This window comes from Vipera berus (assembly GCF_964194415.1).
Source record: "Vipera berus genome assembly, chromosome: 8".
In the NCBI taxonomy this organism is placed as follows: Eukaryota; Metazoa; Chordata; class Lepidosauria; order Squamata; family Viperidae; genus Vipera; species Vipera berus.
The window spans coordinates 16,703,550-16,726,419 of NC_138211.1; the positions used below are offsets into that span (position 1 = coordinate 16,703,550).

The 22,870-nt window shown below is 38.8% G+C and overlaps 1 protein-coding gene across 1 annotated transcript in view; it reads right to left on the reverse strand.

The window, feature by feature from the left end:
• LOC308671397 (zinc metalloproteinase-disintegrin-like NaMP) overlaps nt 1–21,375 on the reverse strand; it is a 47,428-nt gene extending 26,053 nt beyond the window's left edge. The window contains exons 1-7 of the mRNA XM_081333550.1: nt 21,278–21,375; nt 12,484–12,596; nt 11,921–11,997; nt 9,996–10,074; nt 4,659–4,735; nt 2,552–2,747; nt 1,459–1,521 (exon numbers count right to left, since the gene is read on the reverse strand). Of these exons, the coding sequence (XP_081189676.1) occupies nt 1,459–1,521; nt 2,552–2,747; nt 4,659–4,735; nt 9,996–10,074; nt 11,921–11,997; nt 12,484–12,596; nt 21,278–21,329 (657 nt within the window). The 5' untranslated portion in view covers nt 21,330–21,375. The remainder of the gene's footprint in view (nt 1–1,458; nt 1,522–2,551; nt 2,748–4,658; nt 4,736–9,995; nt 10,075–11,920; nt 11,998–12,483; nt 12,597–21,277) is intronic.
• Between the last annotated feature and the right edge of the window lie 1,495 nt (nt 21,376–22,870).

The window sequence follows — 22,870 nt, forward strand, 5'->3', positions numbered from 1 at the left end:
GAGTATTCATTTCTCAGCATCACTATTGGCCTTTCCTCTTGGTTGGAGAAAATTTGAAAACCTTTCCTAAAGTGGACACTATATTTCCTTGTTCAGAGAAGTGAGAGACACGCATTCCTCACTACAAACTGAATTTAAATACTACCAGCCCTAGATCAATTTCCCTGAAAAGAATTTGCATAAGATGTTCCCTTTTGCAATAGTATTAAAAGGGGAAACTCAGACTGGTATCTGAGAATTTACTGAGTTCATGAACATAGTTTTATTTTACTGGGGGGGGGGAAATGTGCACATATTCAGAGAGTTCAAATACCACCAAGAGTTATTTTACTGCAAATGCTGCATTGCTACAAATGAGGTTGGCTAAGTCAAATGTGGATCTTACTTGTCTATTAGCCAGAGGTTAGTTTTTATTCGAGCTACTGGTGGTAGACTTAATTTGAGTGATAGTAGGAACTTTAACAGTGTATAATTTTTACTTCTTGAATCAATTTATTTACTAAAATTTGGTTATAAATTGAAATTCATACATGCACAGACACATATAACGAGGAAATCAATTTCAAATGCATACAGTATGCCCATAAAAATAAAGTGAAATATTATATTCAACTGTATATTTATTAAAAACAATAAAAAATGTATTTCCTTAGTATGTGAACATGTCTTTTACCGGAAGAAGAGAGGATGTATTGGATGGTGCAATGTTGGATTGAGTTTGAGGAAGCTTATATGTACCACTGAATTAGTAACTGACCCAGTCAACACATTGTCTATTACTTGATTGTAAAAATAGAAAATTAATAAAATATTTGTTAAAAAAATAAATTAAGTAAAATATTTTCTGTTAGGGAAACTTATTTTCCAAAATTATATCAAGCAAAAGTATAAATGAAAAAAATATTCTGGGAGGAATGGATGCAAAAGCATCAATTACTATTTCAGTACAATTAAAAACCAACTTGAATGTAAAAGTTTTGAAATAAATGAGAGAATAGGAGAAAGCAATACATCCAGATAGGCTACCCACCAATTTAAAATTCTCCTCATGAATTTTGCTCTGGATTTTGGAAAACTAGATTGCCCAGGTAGAAGAGAGATATGATTCTCTTTGTCTCTTTTCTCTACTTAAAAACTTTATTTATGTTCTCCGTGTTAACTAACTTCAGCTTCCTGTTCTTGGCATTTCTAGATAAACTATCATTAAAATTTAGATAAAGTCCAGGAACAGCTTAGTACAAATCAGAGAATAATTATATTTCAAATGTGCCTTAACTTTGTAAATAGGAGCTGGGTCCAATCATATATATATATATATACTTTAAAGCACATTTTAGGATAAAAACATAGTTAGAATGTTGTGTTTGGTAATGCCTTCAAAAATGCCCACATTAAAAAAGACAAAAACAAAAATTTGTGCTCAATGCAGAAAAAAAACGTGATATCCAGGATACTTACCATTCTGTTGTCTGCAGCTATGAAAAGCTCCACATGTTTTTTGGTCTTCAAGTATTCCTTTTTCTAAACAAAACATTAAGCAAAATATTGTTTAGACATGTTGCTTCCTGCAATCAACAGAAATGTTGGGTCATCAGATAATCTTGTTATATTCCCTGGACAAAGTACATGAACTTTCAGAAATATTGGCTCTTTGAAGAAAACATTTATAGGGAGAGAGCTTGTTAAAACTTTAGCACTTTAGAATGTGCTGAGAAATTTATCAGGAAGAAGTATATTATGCAATGGGTGAGCAGATTCACTTTGTCAGTTTTGATTCTGTCATTGCTTCAATCCAACTTGACGATTCAAATCAAATTGGAGAATTGAATCCAGATTATGTAGTGGTCTTGTTAGGCACTGCAAACCACTTGAATTTAATGTTTATTAATTTATTAAATTATTCTCCAAAGGATCTGAAGGCAGGACAAGAAGCAATGGATGGAAACTAATCAAAGAGGAAAGCAATCTAGAACTGACAGTTAGAACAATTAATCAGTGGAACAACCTGCCTCCAGAAGTTACAAATGCTCCAACACTGGAGGTTATTAAGAAGAGGTTGGACAACCATTTGTCTGAAATGGTATAGGGTTTCCTGCCTGAGAAGGGGGTTAGACTAGATGACCACTAAGGTCCCTTCGAACTCTGTTATTCTGTTATTTCAAACCAGTTTCTCCCCCATCCCAAGTCCCCTATGCATGCATAAAGAAGCTTCAAATTGATAATTTAATTAAACTTTCTAAACTGATTCAGAAAGTTCAGATGATTTGGAGATTCAGTTAAATCTATTTTTGAGCCACATCTCCAAATTGAGTTTGCGTGACCATAGAAAATGGCATAAACCTGAAATATGTATTTTCTGTTCAGCGAGTTTCCATATTTCCTTCTACAGTGTGGCTGGAATACAATTTTAGAAATAGGGGATCCTCTCATCTGATTCCTGTTAGCCATCCCAGAGAACTTCTCTCTTACTTTACATTTTGGAAACAAGTAAATGAATTCCTGTTCTCAAACCATGTTATATACTTGAGGTATATATAAGTATGAGACTTACTTCAGCACTCATGCTTGTCCGAGAAGTCTTTTTCATGGGCTCCTCTGATTCCCAAGTAGTGTTGGTTACCCCACAGATTTTTGGGGTCTGGTCCTCTTTTTCCAGACTTTCATATTTGAAGAGTGCATGGGCTTCGCTGTCGGAAAGCTTCAAGGGTTCAATGAGGTACTTCTCACCCTGATTCTTGAAATATCCTCTGTAAAACAATCGTAGATTAGAGGTGGTAGGCCAATAGATGAGAATATTTGGGCCTCAGGGTTGAAGTGTGGGGTCCTTGGTGCTCCCTCAACTTGGTTGTTTTCCTGCAAACATTTCATTACTCAACCAGTAACATCATCAGTGCATTAGATGTCACCTAGCTGGCTAATGAAACATCTGCAACAAAACCATTAAGCTCAGAGAGCACAAAGGATTCCATAGTGAATAACCAGGTTTAACTAACAAAGTCAACTTCACCTATCTTTAAAAGGTAAAGGTAAAGGTTCCCCTGCACATGCGTGCTAGTCGTTTCCGACTCTAGGGGCCGGTGCTCATCTCCGTTTCAAAGCCGAAGAGCCAGCGCTTGTCCGAGGATGTCTCCGTGGTCATGTGGCTGGCATGACTAGATGCCAAAGGCGCACAGAATGCTGTTACCTTCCCACCGTAGTGGTCCCTATTTTTCTACTTGCATTTTTACGTGCTTTTGAACTGCTAGGTTGGCAGAAGCTGGGACGAGTAACAGGCGCTCACTCTGTTACGCGGCACTCGGGATTCGACCCGCCAAACTGCCGACCTTCTGATCGACAAGCTCAGCGTCCTAACCCACTGAGCCACCGCGTCCCTTTTTCTGGCTAATGAAACATCTGCAACAAAACAATTAAGCTCAGAGAGCACAAAGGATTCCATAGTGAATAACCAGGTTTAACTAACAAAGTCAACTTCACCTATCTTTATGAATCCCTTAAACTGAGCCTTTTATTGTCTTTCCTCAGCTTATATATCACTTTCTCTCTACTTCTCAAAAACACAGCTAAGCTGTACTGCATATTCTCAGTACAATGATGAATTATATATGTGATACTTGTGCTGAGTTAGTTTGTCATGGATTCCAATATAGTATAACCCCTAGATTATTTTTTTAAAAGTAACAAAAGTTTTTAGCTATGAAAATCTAAGACTAAACACGTTGGAAAGATTCCGTTTTTGTGTAGAACTTTATTTCGTAGGGGTGAAGTATTGTATATCTTATATATTTCCCTACTGTCAACTCATTCCATCAAATCAATCTTTTGTTGCTCATAGACCAACACATAAAACATGAAAGTCACAATTAATTAGGGTAAAAAAGGGGAAAAATATAATTGTTCTAAAATATCTAAGAGGAAACACTATGGTGTACTATACAAACTGTAGGAAAGGACTTGGCTGTGGTCAAGGTAATGAAATTAGATTGATCTGATAATAACAGCTTAAGATAAAAATCAGAACCATCAGGATACTTAGTAAATGCCTGGACAACACCTGCAATACAGAACAACTTATTATATCACTTCAATTATTCCTCCACCACATGTACACAGTCTCTGTTCAAAGGGGAACTTTTGGTGCCTTCCTTCAGTAATGGCTGTCAGGAGGACATTGAATCTGGCTAATGATAATCTGGCCCTTCTAAATTTGGAATCTTTATACGGCTAAGATAGCTAGCTGGTTAGAAAAAGTGTGCAGAATGGCTCAAGAAGTTGTTTCTGGTAGAACCGAAAGTCTGCTTGCCTCTTCCTGTACACTTCCTAGCAAAGTGCACAATCTGAAACCTACTTATCTTCTTTTCCTGTAACATCGCCTCCTATATACAAAGGGAACATGGCCCTTGAAGCTCCTTTAGACAGAACTGATTTAGCTCCCTACTGTGTCTGCTGGCTGACAGTTCTTCTAGGTATCCAACCAAAATCTTTCTTAATTCTGCAGAAGTTTAGAAGTGAACCCAAGTAATTTGCATAAGAAACTTATGTTCTACTTTTAAATATGACAGCTTCAAGAACAGTTCTACTTTTTAACTATAACAGCTTCAAGAACAGTAATAATATGCTTATTCTTAATAAAATAAACGAAAGATAAAACAGTGTCTTACTTCAAACCATGGCACGCACTGATGCTTGCAACTGAGTCGGTATCATTCTGGATGTGACCATTATAATAGCAGTGATCCTGAATGGAAGCAAGAAGACTAGACTGGATTAGACTGTGATTTGTTAAACAGGAATATGGTTCCAATGTATTCTACCATATAAATGAAGTAATGAGTAAGACAGAAAATATTCCAGAATATTTTGATTTGGGGAATACAAAATCTGTCTACTATTGATTGTTTCTTTTTTGATTAGTTTATAATATAAAATACAAAAATACAAAAGAAAAGAGTAGAAAAGTAGGAGAAGAGAAAGGGAAGGAAAAAGTTTAGGGAAAGGAGGGGGAGAAAGAAAAGGCATTGACTTCTGATTCCCTTTGATGCAGTAAAATAAAATAATAGCATCAGACCTCAACTTTTTACTTTTACATAATAGTATAAACTAACTATTTCTATAACAACAAACCTATCTAATTGGTAAAACCCAAAATCAAAGTTTTACTTTTTTCCACCTCAAGCACAAAGTCCAGAAGCGATTTCCAAGTAGAAACAAAAGTAATTGTGTGTTTATTTTTTCTTTAATCAAAGCAGTCAATTTAGCCATCTCTACTAACTCCATCAACATTTGCAGCTGTTCATCCATTGTGGTAATCAAAGTGATTGATTGTTTCAGAATGAGCACAGTAGAAACACAAGTCTCTCTAAAAGTAAGTCACAATGCACATGTGTGCTCCTGAATTATTGAACTTTTCAACAGAATTTATATGGGAGAACTTAACATGAATCCAAGGATATCCATAGGTATTGTCAATAAAGAAAACTTGCAATACAGACAAAAAACATGCAGAGCTTTGATGGCACCATTATGGCTGCTATCTTGATTTTTTGTAAGTTGCCCAGAGTCATTGATTGAAATGAGCAGGTATAGAAATTGAATGAATAAATAAATTACATCTACTTTTTAAACTCGTCATCAGAATGTTTCTCATTCTGTACTATTACTATTGCAGAACTGGGGAATGTGTGATCCTCCAGATTGCATGCACTCTGACGCCATCATTCCTAGATGGGGAAATGTTTTTTTCTGTACTGAGGCCATTAAAAAAATCTCAAAACTGTTCCCATAAAAACATGTTAAAAATGTTATTTAAAGATAGCTTTAAGTTTACTAATGAGGAGGCTATAAGTGGCTATGTAAAATACTTGGGCATCCAAATGAGAGTTGTATTGTCCAAATGTATTGTTGTAGATTGTGATGTTAAAGAAACTAACTTGATGTTGAACATGATAACAGCAGCACGGTTACTGGTGGGACAATATTGGAAGAAGGATAGTTTGCCCACTATAGAAGAATGGGTGTTTAAAGTTTCGAATTTTGCAGAAATGTCTAAGATTTCTGCTTATTTGAAAGATCATTCACAGGAAAGATATATTTCAGTTTGGAGGAGATGGATAAATTATATCCAGAACAAATATGGGACCAAAAAGTTCCATTTAGCTTATGAGTAGATTTTAGTGGGATATTGTTATTGGCACGTTGTTTGTAGTTATATCAAAGGGGAGTTAAAGCACATTATGAATTTGGTTAATTGTATATTATGCATAATTTTTATTTAGAATATGTTTATTGTAACTATAATCCTGTATTTAGCTCTGGGAAGTGGGGGGGGGAAGTGGGTGGGTTTGGGGTGGGAGGGATTTGGGGATATATTGTAAAATTTTGTTTTTGTAAAACTCTTTAATAAAAAAAAACAAATGAGAGTGAGAGAGACAAATGCATGAAAAACAACTAAAGGGAAATAAAATTTTAGATTGGTGGTCCTTAGTGTACAATTTGTATACAATTGATCCACCAATGTGGCAATTTTCAAATCATCTAAATTGGTCATTAAGACCTCATTTATCCTATTCAATAATTTCTCCCGAGCCAAAGAAGTTCTCCCAGATGATCTTTCTCATGATTTGACTCAACAGCAGTTCTGATTTTTTTTTTCTTAGTTGGTGTACAGTACATGCTGGAAAAATCACTGGCTGACTTAGCGTTTTGGACAGTGGCTAAAAATAAAAAGCAGACACTGAAAAATTCTTGCTTAATTGACAGAAAGAATAAAAAAAGAGTCACTACTTGGATTTTGCTGCATCGCCCTGTTGTCTGATTCAGAATTTTGTTGCTCAAAATTCTATGCTTATCTTCTTTTATCAGGCCTTGGTTGACAAGGTGGAAAGGGAGGAGGGTGTTAAAATATTTTTCTTTTCACTTTGCTAGATGATGCTATAAAAAAAAGTTGCCCATAAGTCATTCTATTCCAAAGAGCAAGACAAGCACATTCAGTCTTTACCTAGGAATGTGTTATGTATGTACCATAGGCATAAATACCCTGAGAAACAGCATTATGTCCAGGGTCTCTCCAACACCAGAAACCAAAGCAAGATACACCTTCACACTACCAGATCTGGAACATCATTTGGAAATTGATAACTAACTCTAAGAAGAGGCTTCCTTTACAAAACCACTGTCTCTTGCATTATTTTGCAAGAGAGAAAGCAGTTACTCACCAGACTCTACCACGTGAAGAAAAGGGAAGAGTTTTTTCTGAATGAGGACAATATCAGGCCATTACCAGCAATGTGGTATCAGTTAGAACTGGAGAAATCCTCCACCAGTAGGGTCTCTGTAGCCTCTCTCTAGCAAATGTGAGTAGATAAATAGGTACCACTTTCGTGGGAAGATAATAGCATTGCGTGTTTCACTGCATATTTTGCACTGTGGTGTGATGTCATGTTGGCCATATAACTGTAGAAATGTCTTCGGACAGCACTGGCTCAGTGGTTTAAAGAAAAAGAGATGAGCACCAATGCCTAAAGTCAGCTATAAGTAGTGGAGTAAAGGAGGGACTCTTTTGCTTTTATATTACATGTAATTTAAATAAGATTTTTTAATATATATATATATATATATATATATATATATATATATATATATATATATATATATATATATATATATATATATATATATATATATATATATATATAAACTTCCTTTCAAGCCTAAATCATGCCATGTTTAGGACCAGTGGTGGGATTCAAATATGTGAACAACCGGTTTTCTGTGTGGATGCTGCTTCCAGAAGTCCGTTCTGGGCCTGGGCAACAAAAAAATAGTTACCAGTTCTGCCAGTGGCTGAATCCCACCACTGTTTAGGACCCAAAATATGTGTTTCCTTTTTTTAACTTAAATGAGGGTCTTTAGCTTATGTTGTAGCATTTTAAATTCACATCTTGCTGCATAATCACCAGTCTTGTGACATTTAACTGACTTTTGCCATTTCCTTCAAAAGCTCTCTAGAATTCTTTAATAGAAGTGCCTTGTGTGAAATAGATATTATCAGGAAAAAGGGATAAAAATAGAAAATTCTTTGAGCGTGTCGAAGAGGAGTGTGGGAAAAACTCCTTTCAGACAGAAACAAAAAAGAAAGAGGAACATGGCACAGTTCTGTTATCTTTTTAATTAAATTACGGGTTTTCACAGACCAAAGGAAATCTGGAATTGTCTGCAAAGCAATGACTTCCTCATATTGTTTTAGTTAACATAGACATAATTTGTATTATGACCCAATGACTTTTTTCTGTAGAAAATCTCAAAGAACGCTTGAGGGAATACCATCTGGAAAATTCTGGGAGTTGTAGCAACACATCTCTTTAATTGATTAGTAAAATTGAGGTGTGTGTGTGGGGGGGGTCATCTGTAACATTTGTCTTGAAGTACAGACAGCAACACCTGTGTCCCTGTGATAAAATTCCAAAGCTAAGATCTCTCAGCAAGCACAAAGCCACCCAGTCCCCAAAATAGATCAAAGTCCTCCCACAGAGATTGAAATTAAGGTGTACCAAAACCTGTGCTGATTGCAAGTGAGATTATGAACTGCCAATGCTGGTCCTCAAATAGAACTGGCTTTGAACTGTTCTGAATTTAAGGAAGTGAACGTCTATAACAGAGACAAATAATCACATGCAGTACACAAATGCCAAAAGACATTGAATTTTAAATAAATGTATTTTACAAATAATAACCGTTGGCTATTTGGAAGTACAGAATATCACTGCAGGAGGAACCCCACTGATGAAAAAAGCTAAGAACTTATGGGCAGACAATCAACAAAGGAATATAAAATGTGCTCTTTGGGTTCCAAGCCCTTTTCTCCTCCAATTTTGTCTTCTTGGAGGTCAATATCACTCTAGTGCTGCACCACAGGATTTGCTGAATAAACTTTCACACTTGCTCATTGTCCTATGTTCTGAAATCTTATCATAATGTAGGAAAAAAATTCCACATTTAGCAACAGCATCAGCACTTAGAATTTATATATGGCTTCACAGTGCTTTGCAGCCCTCTCTAAGCAGTTTACAGAGTCAACATATCACTCCCAACAATCTGGGTCCTCATTTTATCAACCTTAGAAAGATGGAAGGTTGAGTCAATCCTGAGCCAGTGAGAATCAAATTGCCGAACTGCTGGCTACTATCAGTCAGCAGAAGTAGCCTGCAGTACTGTATTCTAATCACTATGCCACTCTTTACTTATGATATCAATTACACAGTTATTTCCTTGAGCCCACACAATGAAAGCTTTGAGAAACACATCAGAGATATAAATACACAATACTAACACTACACTAAAGATTCCTATATAACCTGGAAGACTCCAGCTAGTGTTGAATTTGGTTCCTAGCATCTTCTGGAAGGGGAACCCATGTAGGCACCAAAATCAGCAGATTTCTATTATACGTTAAGTAGAAATAGTTTGTATGAATTTTGAAGATGCTAATCCAGGAGTAGGCAATTTTTGGAGGCAGAGGATGCACTTTTTGATCAATTTGGAGGGAGATGGCCATGGACCTAAGAAAGCATGTTGGTGCTGTGATATTGTAGAAGGTGTGAGGAACATAGAATGCATTTCTGTATTCTGTAGAAGCAAAGTGAATTCCTCTTACTTTTGGTGTTCCAAACAAATGGTTTTGCATTTATCAGTGTAATCGGGTTTAAAAAGCAAAGTAGATCATATAAACCTAATATCTTTTTTAAAAAAACTTATTTTGGGGGTTTGCTGCTTTTAATCAATAGGAAAGAACTGGTTGATTGAAATATTGCCCTATTAATTCAATAAGTAAAACAGGCTGGGTATTAACATGCCACACATCCTTATACACAACATGCTCAATATAAAACAATTCAAGCATATACAGCCCTTCTTGTTTGAATAGCCTGATCTGGTATTTGGAATGTTGTGCACAAATATTCTCAGTTAATTTTATAAAAGTAAGATGCTCTGGATATTACCTCAACCTGAGGGCTTGTTGTAATTTCTTTGCCATCAGGAGAATAATGAGTCTCGCTGTAATCTTTTGAAAAAAGTCCCCTGGAAACAATACAAAGAAGACATTATTTAGCCTTGGGAACAGAAATAATTGCATAATAAGTCTACAACTATCCTGTAATGGCATTTTAAGGATATTGTTTGGTATCAAAGGGAAGGAGCAGGTATTTCAATCTAATGAGGATGGTTATTTAAGAGGATTGCAGAGCATCCTGGATTCACCTTAGCAAAGAGATTTGCACCAAAGAAGCTGTGCAATTCTCTTCATCAAGGCTCAGAGGGGCATGATTGATCAAAAGAAGACATTTTGTATTGCCTCTTCTTTGACTCTTCTGTCCAATGCAACAACCAGATGAAGCTGCTAGGTCTGCAAAGGAGAGCAATTTATCTCTTTTTATTCAAGATTAAAGGAGTTCATATTGCTTCATGAAGCCACCTCAAGGGAAGGAATACTTGGAACCTTCATTCAGAAGCATCTCTCTTGAACTTCTAAATCAACACAGTGGAGTTACTTTTTCCTCCTGCTGGCTATGCAGAGACATTCATGCACTTTTCTTGGCATTGCCTTCCATTTTTCTAATATAGACATACACTGGGCATTTCTTACTGGTCTCCCATCTTTAGCCCTGGTTTTCTTCAAGCCCAAACAAGGTCATCCAGATGCTACCCTTGACTTTCTACACATCCTTCATATTTAGACAATGGGAAAGGGTAGCACAACCATTTCTAAAACAGATATCATCTAATTTAACATGAAATGTCTCAACAGTATAAGATAAAGTGACACCCACATAGGGCAGTTTCTTTACAGTTCATCCTTAATAATAAGATTCGTGTACATTTAGAGGGCACTTATAATATGATGAATAGAAAAATGTATTCTAAAATCAAAAGCAGGAAATCATTCCCAAAGCATTCAAGATGAATCTGGGTCTTAATGTTAATATTAAATTACATCAGGACTGCAGAGATTCTAAACTGTTCCCATGTATTACAGTGCAGTGGCTGTTATACTGATTTCAACTTTGATGTGACATTTACTGTATTTAAGGCAATGAAAACAGCACGCCTTCTTTTAGCAGTAGAAGTAGTTTATTTACATGGTAGAAATACTTTCAGTCCATGTCTATCCCCCCTATTGAAACAAAGCTGCTAATAAAAATGCTAAGGCCTGGCTAGACGAGTCAGTGAAAGATCCAAAACCTGTTCCGCTGGTTAGTTATTATACAGATATAAGCCAGGTGGCAAATCCATTTATTATCTTTATTAATATCTTGATTTACAGTTCAAATGGAGAACCACTGAGAAGAATGAAATGGCATTCTTAACAACAACAAAAAGGTGTGTTGAAATCTGGGGGTTTTAGGTCTTGTCCCCTTTTCAAGCCATCTTAATAAGACATGACATTTCATGCCTTTCATGCTTCAACATGTAACCTCTAATGTAAGTTGAGCAGCTATGTGGAACTCTTAGGAAAAGTTATATAGATTGATGGGGTGTCTGTGGAACAGCATAAATGTGGAAGCAATCATTTTTTAAATCTCTGCAATATTTTATAACTACCGGTAACTTAGGTAATTCAAGGGACAGACGTTTATGAGCCATGAATGGTTCAACTTTACCTAGAGTTGTTATAGTCCAGCACTGTACCATAGAAAGCAGGAAAAAATAAATTTTCAATTCCTGGGTAAGACATAATTAACATGTTCACTAACCATATCCCCTTCTTCTTTACAATAATATTTAATTTAACTAAATTAAATCATTTAATTTAGTTTTAATTTCCCAAACAAAGCAATACAATTTTAATTTCTCTTGGACTGGATCCAAGAATATATATTTTTCACATTGTCTTAATAAAGATAAGAGAACTTCTGAGTTAACTTACTTATTTTTTTCTAGGTGAAGGACCACTGGTTCTCCATTCACTTTAAATTCATACTGCATGGTATCGTCATACTTAGTCTGAAATGCAAAGGGTTCAGTGTTTAGAGAAGTAACAGCTGAGTATGCTTTTTTAAAAAATAGGCAAATAAAATGTGTGCATTCTTAACAACTCAACACCTCAACAACTTTCAAATGGAAAGTTCCAGCCAATTCATTTATTAGATTTGGATTGTTTCATTTTGTACTTGAAAGCCACTATAAGATCCTCTTAAGCTTACAGTCTTATGAGATTTATGGTATATCTGTCTAAAAAAAGAGGAAATTATCCTTTACTTGCAAGTGTCTATAAAAAATATGTGACTGTATAACCACCCTCCTTTATAAAGCAGAACAACCTAAACTTTACAAATGAACAACAGAAATAGTTGAGACCTTTGCCTTAAGAAACTAATTGCAAAACTTTGAAAGCAATAGAGTTTTAACTCTGGTTCACATGAATCTTGAGCAAACTCAAGGTCAGATTCATCAGTAAATAAGTTGATGAAGAGCAAAACTTTTTCTTACCTTTTGGTCAGGCTTCTGAGCTTCACCTGCGTCTCTTTTGTGCAACGCATGGACTTTTTGTGGATAGACTACTACATAATCCTTAGGCTTCCAGGACTCCTTTGTAGAGCAACCTTCACAAAGAAAAAAAAAACAAATTTCACTTTGGTGTGTTATTCTACCTTTTTTCACATCTACAACACTGAATTTTCTATTCAGTTACGGATGAAGAATGAAAGTAGTGGGGAAACCACTTCCATCCTGCAGCCAAGCAACTACATGACCATCACCACGTAATTACCAGAAGCTGATTCAACTCAGGATTGTTTCTCCTACAGTCGAGGTTGCAACTGGGAGACTAGCAAAGTAATTGATTTATTTACTTTTGCATCTAGTCTTTCTATCGTGTTGTAAACATCTAATTAACCCCAGACACATTATAAAAAAGGGCAACAATAATTGTAATTGTAACTGCAAGTGAAAGCCAGGCAAGAAAGTAAAATATGAATAGCCACCCCGTGGGGGGGGGGACTTAATATCCAAACACCTACAGAAGTGAGGCAGTCTTCATTGTCTGCTTCAATGCAAAATTGGAGAGGGAGAGGGGGAAAATTTCTTAAGGTAGAGAGTGTTATGTAGTGGGCTCTTCAGGAATACCACATGGGTTGCTGGAGCAGCTAACGGCTCTCCAGCAACCCAGACTACAAGTCTCCTGTGCTGCAATTGCCTATCTCCAGGTGGCCATGGTTGATTCAAACCTATTGGCTGCCACCTAGGGGCTAGACTATATATTGCGGCTAGTTGCAGCCATTTCCCCAGTACAGTTTCCGCATGGAATAAACTATGAGTTACCTTGTATTCAGCTTCGTGTCTTCATTCCTGTGCCAAAGAACCTGCTATTTAACAGAGAGTGACTGAAATCTAAGCATTTGGCCTTGGAAATGTATCTTCTCAGATACCAAAGGTAGCCCCAGCCAGAAGTTTACATCTTCCTCATACTTTTATGTACCTGCCCGTTTGCACCTGATGCTCCCAGAAACATGGAAAAGGGACAATTGCTTGCCCTACTGGCAAAAAAGGTTACTATTCTCTCCTGCTTAAAGCATAGAAAAAGCTGCAATTCCACATCCCTTTCTTCTTTACCATATTGTTCTCCATCAATTATTGTTCTAATTTTGGAAGTTTGCCTCCTGGTCAGAGCAACCCCATTTTTCCTTGCTTTTTTTTTTAAAAAAAATCAGGGCTCCTGACTCTTAATTGTGTTTGAGCAACCATATGAACCAGTTGAGTATCATTATTTGTAATGATAAGTGGGAATGACTTAGGAGGCAGCAGGAAGAGCCACAGACTGATCAACAGGCATGTGAAAAGTATCTTAGCCCACAGAAGGAAGGAGAACGTGGGAAGCATTTCAGAAGGGGATCATCCCTGGTTATCCAGAGAGTAAAAGCTAAGAGGGAAGAAATAATGTCAGTCTTGCAAGACGCTGTTAATGTAACTTTACAGAGAACTAATATTCATGGCTCTGTTTGTTGCCTGGAGTACCTCAGAGGGCTAATATTATTTTCATTACTATGTATTTTGAATAAATGCATTCTCTCATGGTGCTTTTGGACAGCAATTAAAGACTGTACTACTAAAGAAAAAAATACCTAACCAGCTTTCTTTCATTCCATTTATCATTGTCCCTGTTGTAAGTAAAATGTAGATGTTCCCAGGGCCTGAGGCTACTGTAGGAACTGCTCTTCCACCAGAAACTAGAAAACTGCCTGCCTTCAGCTTTAAAACTAAATAGTCAGAGTCTCAAAGGTATGGGTGAGGGTTGGGCTGTGAATGAGTGTAAGCGTATTTATCAAGAACATAAAGCCAAGGATGAATCAGTTCGAGAGGGAATTATGAATCACCTACACCTGAAACAGAATTCTTATGTGCATTTGTGCTTTGGAGTCTAGTAGTTCAACATTTCTACAGCCCTCTTTTCTGGCTTAGACTCTGAGATGAGCTGACAAATCCATTCCGAAAGTCCCTTTTGTAATGTTCATCAGAAGATGAGTGGGATGCCAACAAAGATTAGAATATGTCTCTACAACTAGGGATATTTCCCCTAATCCTAAAGGAAATGAGTATCTGAGCAGAGAAACAAAATGCTCCAGTTCCTGGTTTCTGATTCAGAATAATTCTATACGTACATATATGGCCTTCCCAAACCCTTGACTAACCTTTATCTACTGTATTATACTGATTATCTGCAATAACTCAGAGTGTCATGTCATACATAACCTGTTGTAGATAATTTGCCAAAAAAGCATTTTGTGGACAGGGAGATGTTATGTTGGAGGCTTTTCTCCCACAAACACAATTTATTTTATTTTATATATTTATAAAACAAAAATTATAAATTCCAATGAACAACATGAAAGAACTAAAGTGTGACAGGGACAATAGGCATATTCGTGCAGTTAGGCATGCTCCCTTAGAAACCTCTTTAATATGGAATGAAGTCCACAGAAGTTAATTTGGAATTAAAACTGTGACAGTTAGTAATTGAAACAACTGAATCAGGTAAGATATTCCAGACTTCAACAATTCTGTTACAATATTTTTTTTACAGTCAAGTTTAAAGTGGTTTACATTAAGTTTAAAGCAGTTGTTCCCACACATTACAATTTGTTGGAGGCTATATAAATGTACCAGTATTGGACAGGGACAAAGCAAAAAGCAAGAAGGGCCATTGTCATTTTCCTTCTGTAATGTTCTTCTTCCATCTTGCCTTCCTCCTCACACAGCAGGATGCAGAAAAAGAAGATGGTTGGTTTTTTGTTAGATCTGATCCCTCCCAAAAGCCCCCTGAAATTAATGCACATATGTCTGAAGAACTATGTTAATCTGGAATCATCCCTTCAATAAGGACAGTTTCATAAGGGCTGTTCTTTTCGCACAGGTCATGAGGGAACATGCCTTACAGGTAAAAGGTCCCTCAGCTGCTTGCTTCTTTGAAAACCACCTGTATATTTATAACACCTAAGCCAGGGGTAGGCAACCTGAATCGGTGAAAGAGCCTACTTGGAACCGGTTCTCTCACTAAAAAAACCCCTGGGAGCCGCAAAATACGCGTGTGCATGAGCACGTACGCGCACATGCACAGAACAGGATTTGATTAAAGTGGAGCTTACCTAAGCAAGACATACACCGGAGAGGAGGCTGAGCAAATTTCCCCCGCCTTGCCAGGCAGGCAAACGGAGGCTTCAAACACACACACACACACACACACACACACACACAGACACACACACACACACACACGAGGAAAAGGTGCAGAGCAAATTTCCCCCTCCATCCCCAGAGGGGGCACAAAGCAGAGAGGCGAAGAACGTGGAAGAAGAGGAAGGAAAGAAAGAAGATACAACCTTCAGCAAAGCAGCTTCCATGCAGAAGAAACACATTTGCACTTATGTGAGCAGGCATGTCCCCCCACAAGCAGCTCCCCCTCCCCCCAGGCTCCCCTGAGCCAAAAAACTCACCCTGCCTTAATTGCAGGCAAAACCTGCAGAAAGCCCAACCAGCCCGTGCAGATGCGCTGCCTGCTCGCCTTTCCAAGGCACTCCAGCCCAGATTCTTTGCTCCCTTTTAGCTGGACAACCTTTAAAATTGGCTTCCCCCCTCCTTCTCCAAGGCAAGCTGCCCTCCTCTCCATCCTGCACCCCCACTCCCAAAGAGTTTGGCTGGCAGTTTGTCAATCACAGCTCTTCCTCCTCCTCCTCCCCCTCCCCAATCCGGCTTCTGCACAGAGTTTTTGCCTGAAGAAGAAACGGGGCGCTCCCCCCCCTCTTCCCATCACTTCTTTGGTGCGTGTTTATCACTGCAGTTGATAAATTAGTATTCAGGTTGTTAAGTGAATCTGGTTTCCCCTTGTGACGGGTAGGCAGCCTTGGCTGTTTTATGAGTCCTGGGCTTAAACTCCCAGAATTCCTGAGCCAGCATGGAAACCTCTCCATTTCTCCTCGGCTTGGCTGGCTCAGGAATTCTGGGAGTTGAAGTCCACAAGTCATAAAAGAGCCAAGGTTGCCTACCCGAGTCCTTGGGGCTGGCAGCCCCACCTGCGCCTCCTTACCCAGGTTCTTAAGGTAAAATCCTTTTTAAAAAGCCAGCCTTGCACACAGGTGGCTGTGAGCAGCTCCAAGACCGTTTCCCCTCAGCTGCTTGGGGACGAGTAAACGCCCTTCCCATTTGGTGACTGTTATTATTCATTTATAAGCAAAAGAAGAAGAAAAACAGAAAAATCAAAGAGATAAGGGGGGAAAAAACAAAATACACCTTTGAAAATCTGAAAAGGAGGGGATGGGGAAGGGGTTCTCTGAAGGATTCCAAGGATGGGGGGAGGGGGGGAGACACCAAGAAGGGGAGATGAGAGAGAGAGAGAGAGAGAGAGAGAGAGAGAGAGAGAGAGAGAGAGAGAGAGAGAGAGAGAGAGAGAGAGAGAGAGAGAGAGAGAGAGAGAGAGGGAGAGGGAGAGAGAGAGAGAGGGAGGGAGGAAGGGGGGAAACACCCAAATATCCCCACGGGGTTACGGAACCTCTTTACAGATCGAGGAGGGGTGGGGGGGCTGGGAAAAAGGGGAAGAAATATACACCACGCGGGCCACCCACCCACACACCAGCCTGTGCGCCTCTCCGGTCTATGTACAACGTACGTGCGCGCGCACACGCACACACAGAGATCCCATGTCAGCTGCCAGGACCACCCAAAGCCATCCAGCCGAGCCTCACAGCCTGATCCAAGAGCAGAGGGTGAGAGGGAGGAGGAGAAAGAGAGAGAAAGAGGGAGGGAAGGAGCCAAGGGTCTTCCTGCCCCCCTCCCGAAGCCCACCAAGCAAGAGAAGCTGCAATTCCATCTCTTGGGGGGGCAGGGGGAGAGGAGGAGCTCCCCCTGCAGAGTCTGAAACATTTATTAGAGGGTTGCACAATCTGTGTGAAATATAAAGTCCCTTATAAAATACTCGGTTTGCAGCTCTCTAGAAATCCCTTTACCAACTCAAGGCCACAATCCCAAACAAGGATAAGCAATCTGCAATAATAGTGGTAACTTGCTCGTAAGGTCTGCTCTAGAAGCTTCACAAGATAGGAATTTTATAGCTATGGAAACACTTGAAAACTGGACCTAATAAAAATGTCAATCATATAACATTTGGATTTAAGATGTTAAGAAGTAGGTCCAGTGACCCAAAATACCAATGGAAAAGCTTTTAAGAATAAATGTGCTTTAGCTATACAACTAAATATCACAATAAACAGAAGGGAGGAATTAAAAGTAGTAAAGTCAGCTCAAGATCGGCTCCAACTATACATACAGATTTAATACAGTAATTGCACAAAATGAAAAAGCAATGTTAGCTGCTTATGATTATCAAGGTTAAAGTTACATGCTTCAACTTAAAATTTGGATATGTCTTCTTTGCTTCCTTAGTGGAAAACCAAGTGCAGAACATTTTTATGAAGCTAGAAACTAATGTGCAAACTAGAGATTAATGTATTAGTTTTTGTGAAAGAGTCAAGTAATGATTCGGTTACATGTTTATGGAGGAACTGTTTCAAGCCTCGCAGAGAGAAGGGGAGGAAATCGCCCCTTCCTTCTCCTTGCAGAGGATGCTAGCCACAGCAAGGGAGAATGGGGGGGGGGAGAAAATCGCCCCTTCCTTCTTGCCGAGGCTGCTAGCGAGCCTTCTCCCATGGCGAGGAGAAGGAAGGGCGGGAAAAACTCTACCCACAAACCAACCAATCAATTTAAACTTTTCAAGTTTTTTTGTGAGAAGTTTAAATTGATTAATTTTTTTAGTGCCACTTTTTTTTTCAAAAAAAAAAAAGAGGGAGGAGGCCTGGGAGCTGCATGGGACGGCTCAAAGAGCCGCATGCGGCTCCGGAGCCGCAGGTTGCCGACCTGTGACCTAAGCCCTAATGCCAGCCTGAAGCTATGAAACATTAGTAGTGGTGAGTAATTCAGAGAGTTTAAAAAAAACTGTGCAGACAACCTACACTTGAGCTTGAATAATAGTAAAGTAATTAGGGAGTAAATAGGTCCACATTACAGGTCATTACATAGGAATGCTTAACAGCAAAGGAACAGGATAAACTATACCCATAGTATGGATCCTACATAGTAAGCTATGAATGGTGGAAATAACTCAAAGGATGCCATTGTCTCTGGTATGACCCTTTCAGAAGAACACAAACAAGTGGAACATAATCAAAACATGGTGAAGATGGTGGTCAAGAGTGTATAACAATCCCCACAATAGAGGTGTACATTCCCCTCCCCCCACCAAGGGCCATATTTGATCTTTAGGTACCATGCCTGGTGTGTACTCCAAAAAGTGGATATGACCAATCCAAAAACTGGATTGCATTTAAGTTAAACTTTAAATTTAAGGTTAAAGATTAGAACTTCTAATCATATTTTAAGGTTTGGCACACTAATCTCTTTTATTCTTCCCACTGGCAAGCAAACATTCAGTTACCTCATTAGAGGGAGTGGTAGAAACAAAATTCTCAATTCTGGAATGCTTTTGAAAGCATGAAGTCATGTTTAACTTTTCATAAGAAAATGGACTGATGTGAGGAACCTGTGAGCTAACTTCAAATGGGGTTCACACAAAGAATGATTTGGCCTGAAATAACACAGTGCCTCCTTCCCTGTGTGGAATCGTCTCCTTCCCTGTGTGTAGTTTAACAAAGAGAAGGGGGAGGGGTGACATGATAGCAGTGTTCCAGTATCTCAGGGGCTGCCACAAAGAAGAGGGAGTCAAGCTATTCTCCAAAGGACCTGAAAGCAGGACAAGAAGCAACAGATGGAAACTAGTCAAGAAGAGAAGCAACCTAGAACTAGGGAGAAACTTCTTGACAGTTAGAACAATTAACCAGTGGAGCAACCTGCCTCCAGAAGTGGTGAATGCTCCAACACTGGAAGTTTTTAAGAAGAGATTGAAAAGCCACTTGTCTGAAATGGTATAGGGTTTCCTGCCTGAGCAGGGGGGTGGACTAGATGACCTCCAAGATCCCTTCCAACATCATCATCATCATCATCATCATCATCATCATCATTATTATTATTATTATTATTATTATTATTATTATTATTATTATTATTATTATTATTATTATTATTATTATTATTATTATTATGAGATGCGGGGGAGAGAGGTAGCATGTGAGGAATTGAGTTTGGAAGATGAACAGGTAAGGTAGTATCCCAAACTCCAGTTAAGCACACATGCTTTATTGCAAATAGCAGGGTTGGAGAAAGAGGTGGGAGAACGTTAAAGGCATCTCCTTCCATGCCACAGTGCTGATTCTGGATGATGAGGCCCAAGTATGCATATTATACAGTAAATTCTGATCCAGTTCCCCAATCCCTTCAGATATCTAAAAACAACCGGTCTCTGCCTCTACTTACAAGAGAGACACTATGTTTTCTCCTTCCTGACTAACACTATCTTGCATAGGAAAGGCGCACAAATGGAAGAAGCATAGAGTGGACGAGAGGTACCGTTTTTGAAGCTTAGATAGTCTTCAAGGACTACATATGCCCCATGAAGTATGTTTTGCAGTAGTCCAATCAGGAAGTGACTAAGACATGAGTAAACACAAGCAGGGCCTTCCAGCTCAGGAATGGACAAAACTAGTATAAAAATGCAATTGTGCAAAGGCCCCTCTGGCTACAGCTGTCACCTGCTCTTTGAGTAGGAGCTATAAATCCAAAATAACATCCAGATCGTTCATCAATTCTGAATGGAGTGCACTATTCCATGTGGAACCAAAGATGGAAAGACTCTATGTTCCTAAAGTGGTGCCTCCCACTTCTAACCCCCTCGGCAGCCTTTGATACCATGGTTGATAGCATCAAAGGCTGCTGAGAGATCAAGGGAATCAGGATGAATGCACTACCCACATCCAAGGCTTACCACAGATCAAAAACAAGTGTGACCAAAGTAGATCTTCATACTGTACTCCACTCTGAATCCTGCCTTGAAAGTGGTTCATGCCACAACCTTAAACCAGCATGCTACACTGAGCCCTATTTAAATTTACCAACTAGAGATATTCTATACTAAACCCCAAAACTATATAACCAAGGTTATAATTGAGTATATCCCATTAGTAATACCCCTGACAGGACTTCCACCAAACTAATTAAGCATGTTTCATGAATACAGCTTTCCATACCATACTAAATAAATTTTCTCAGAAGTCTCATATGAAAGGGAAAGTGTTTAAGGTCATAGTTAACATGGATTTTAAAGAAAATTCACCTGCGCTAACTGGAAAATAAAATCTGCATTTCTGTGCTGCCACCTGGCAGAAATCTGAAGATCTTGTACGGAGAAAAGTAAGTAGTGCCACATTCGTTTGAGCACAGTTTGAAGATTCTCTGAAGATGACAACAATAACTTTAGCTTTTGTTTGGCTGAACATTATTGCAAGCTTAATTACAGGATGTCTATTGGAAGAAAATTATTTATTTGTCCTTTAACGTTTTGCTTCCTGAAAGTCTTCTAATCTGTTTTTACTCATATGATTGGAAAACTTTCCCTCTAACTTGAACGTGCATTCTTTCTTAGGATCCATTTGTGCGCCTTTCCTATACAAAAAAAAAAACAAACCCTCTATGTAATTTTAGCACAAACGAGACCTTTGAGAGCATTCTTTTGGTTAGTTTAGAGCAAGCGCTTGTTAATCATCAAAAGAAAAACCATAGAAACCTGTTGGGTCTTTTTAGTAGTAAGAATCTGAAAAATGAAACTGCTGAGAAAAAAAAATCTTACCTTGATACGGAAAGATTGCTAAACAGATAGTAACCAACAGAGCTTGGATCATTCTGGATCCTGGATTTGGCTGGAGGACAAGGAATCTCTTTCCACTTTCAAGCAAGGGGTTGCCAGCCTGACCTGTTCTCCTGTTGACTGTGAGAAGCAAGTAATGAGTGCTTCAGCTTTACTCATGCCTTTACATGAGGAAGTGTTTGCTAAAGGTGTTGCACAACTTCAGACTTGCAACAGTACTACTAGATGGCAGGTTTCCAGCTGGCTTAGCGCATGTCACTCCAACAGTGATAGCTGGAAGGTTTCTTTCAGGACATCCCTCAAAGGCAGAGCCCCGAAGGAGAGGATTAAGTTTGTTTTTTTAAATTCCATTTATATCCCGCCCTTCTCTGAAGACTCAGGGCAGCTTACAAGCTTAGCAGTAGCCTTCATTCTATGTATATGCCTGCTTATTAGGGCTTTCATACACCCCCCAAGCAGCATTATTACAAAGTCAGCTTAATTGCCCCCAACAATCTGGGTCCTCATTTTACCTACCTCGGAAGGATGGAAGGCTGAGTCAACCTTGAGCCTGGTGGGACTCGAACCTGCACTAATTGCAGGCAGCTGGTGTTACTTAAGGAGGCATTAGCCCACTGCTCCACCAAGGCTCACCAAGTGGTCACAGCAGAGCTCTCCCTGTCTGGCATACTAATACAACTAGATTTGGGTCCTCATGTGCAAGGGGTTTTAAATGCCAAGGAGAAAACAGCAGTGAGTTGGGTTTTGTAGTATTTTGTGAGTAAGAGGCACTTTTTGAACAATCTAGCATCCTTCCAATGTGGCTAGGATTTAGTGATACCGGTAGTTGCTAATCAGCATAGTGAGCTGACACCTCGCCTCTGAAAAATGATGCTATTGTGAGAAAGACTGAATCCATCTCAGTGTATCAGCCAAAGGGACCCCTGCCTTCACTACTTTATGCCATAATAGATCTTTCGGTTTGTAGAAAACCCAAGACCTTTTGTTATTCTCTTAGTGTAATACCTCCACGAGCCTCTCCATTTTCTGAAACAAAAAAAAGAGAGAGAGATTTATATGTTGGTTGTCCAAATGTCAGCTGCAGTAATATGCACTCAAAGGGTTTTGAATCATTTCAATTGCCTTAAGAGGACCCACTTTTCCCCTTATAATCTCTCCTTTTGTCTCTACCTGGGATAGAAATCTATAAAGGCACAATAAAGACGAGTGTGGGGGGGAAAGGCACTATCCACCCTCCTGTTAAAGGAAAAGTAGAACTCTTTGGCGAATGAAGTGGGGGGCAAAAAGATGTACTTTTGATTAGTTTGTTTGGCAATTTTGGGGGAAAAGAGAAGCTACAGTAGAAACAGCAGCTTCATTCCAAGAGGACAAAGGGAAAAGAATCTTCTCTTCATTTAGAAACAAGCAGGTAGGTGAGCCTTTGAAACTGTCTTTGGTGGCCAACTTGTTTTCTTTCGGAATTTCTGGCCTCGCCATCATTAACGATCCTCTCTTGCAATGGCACCAAACTACTTAAAATTGCAATCCTGTCTAGGAGAAGAGCTGTAAAAGTAGCCTCAGGCCACATCTTAATGC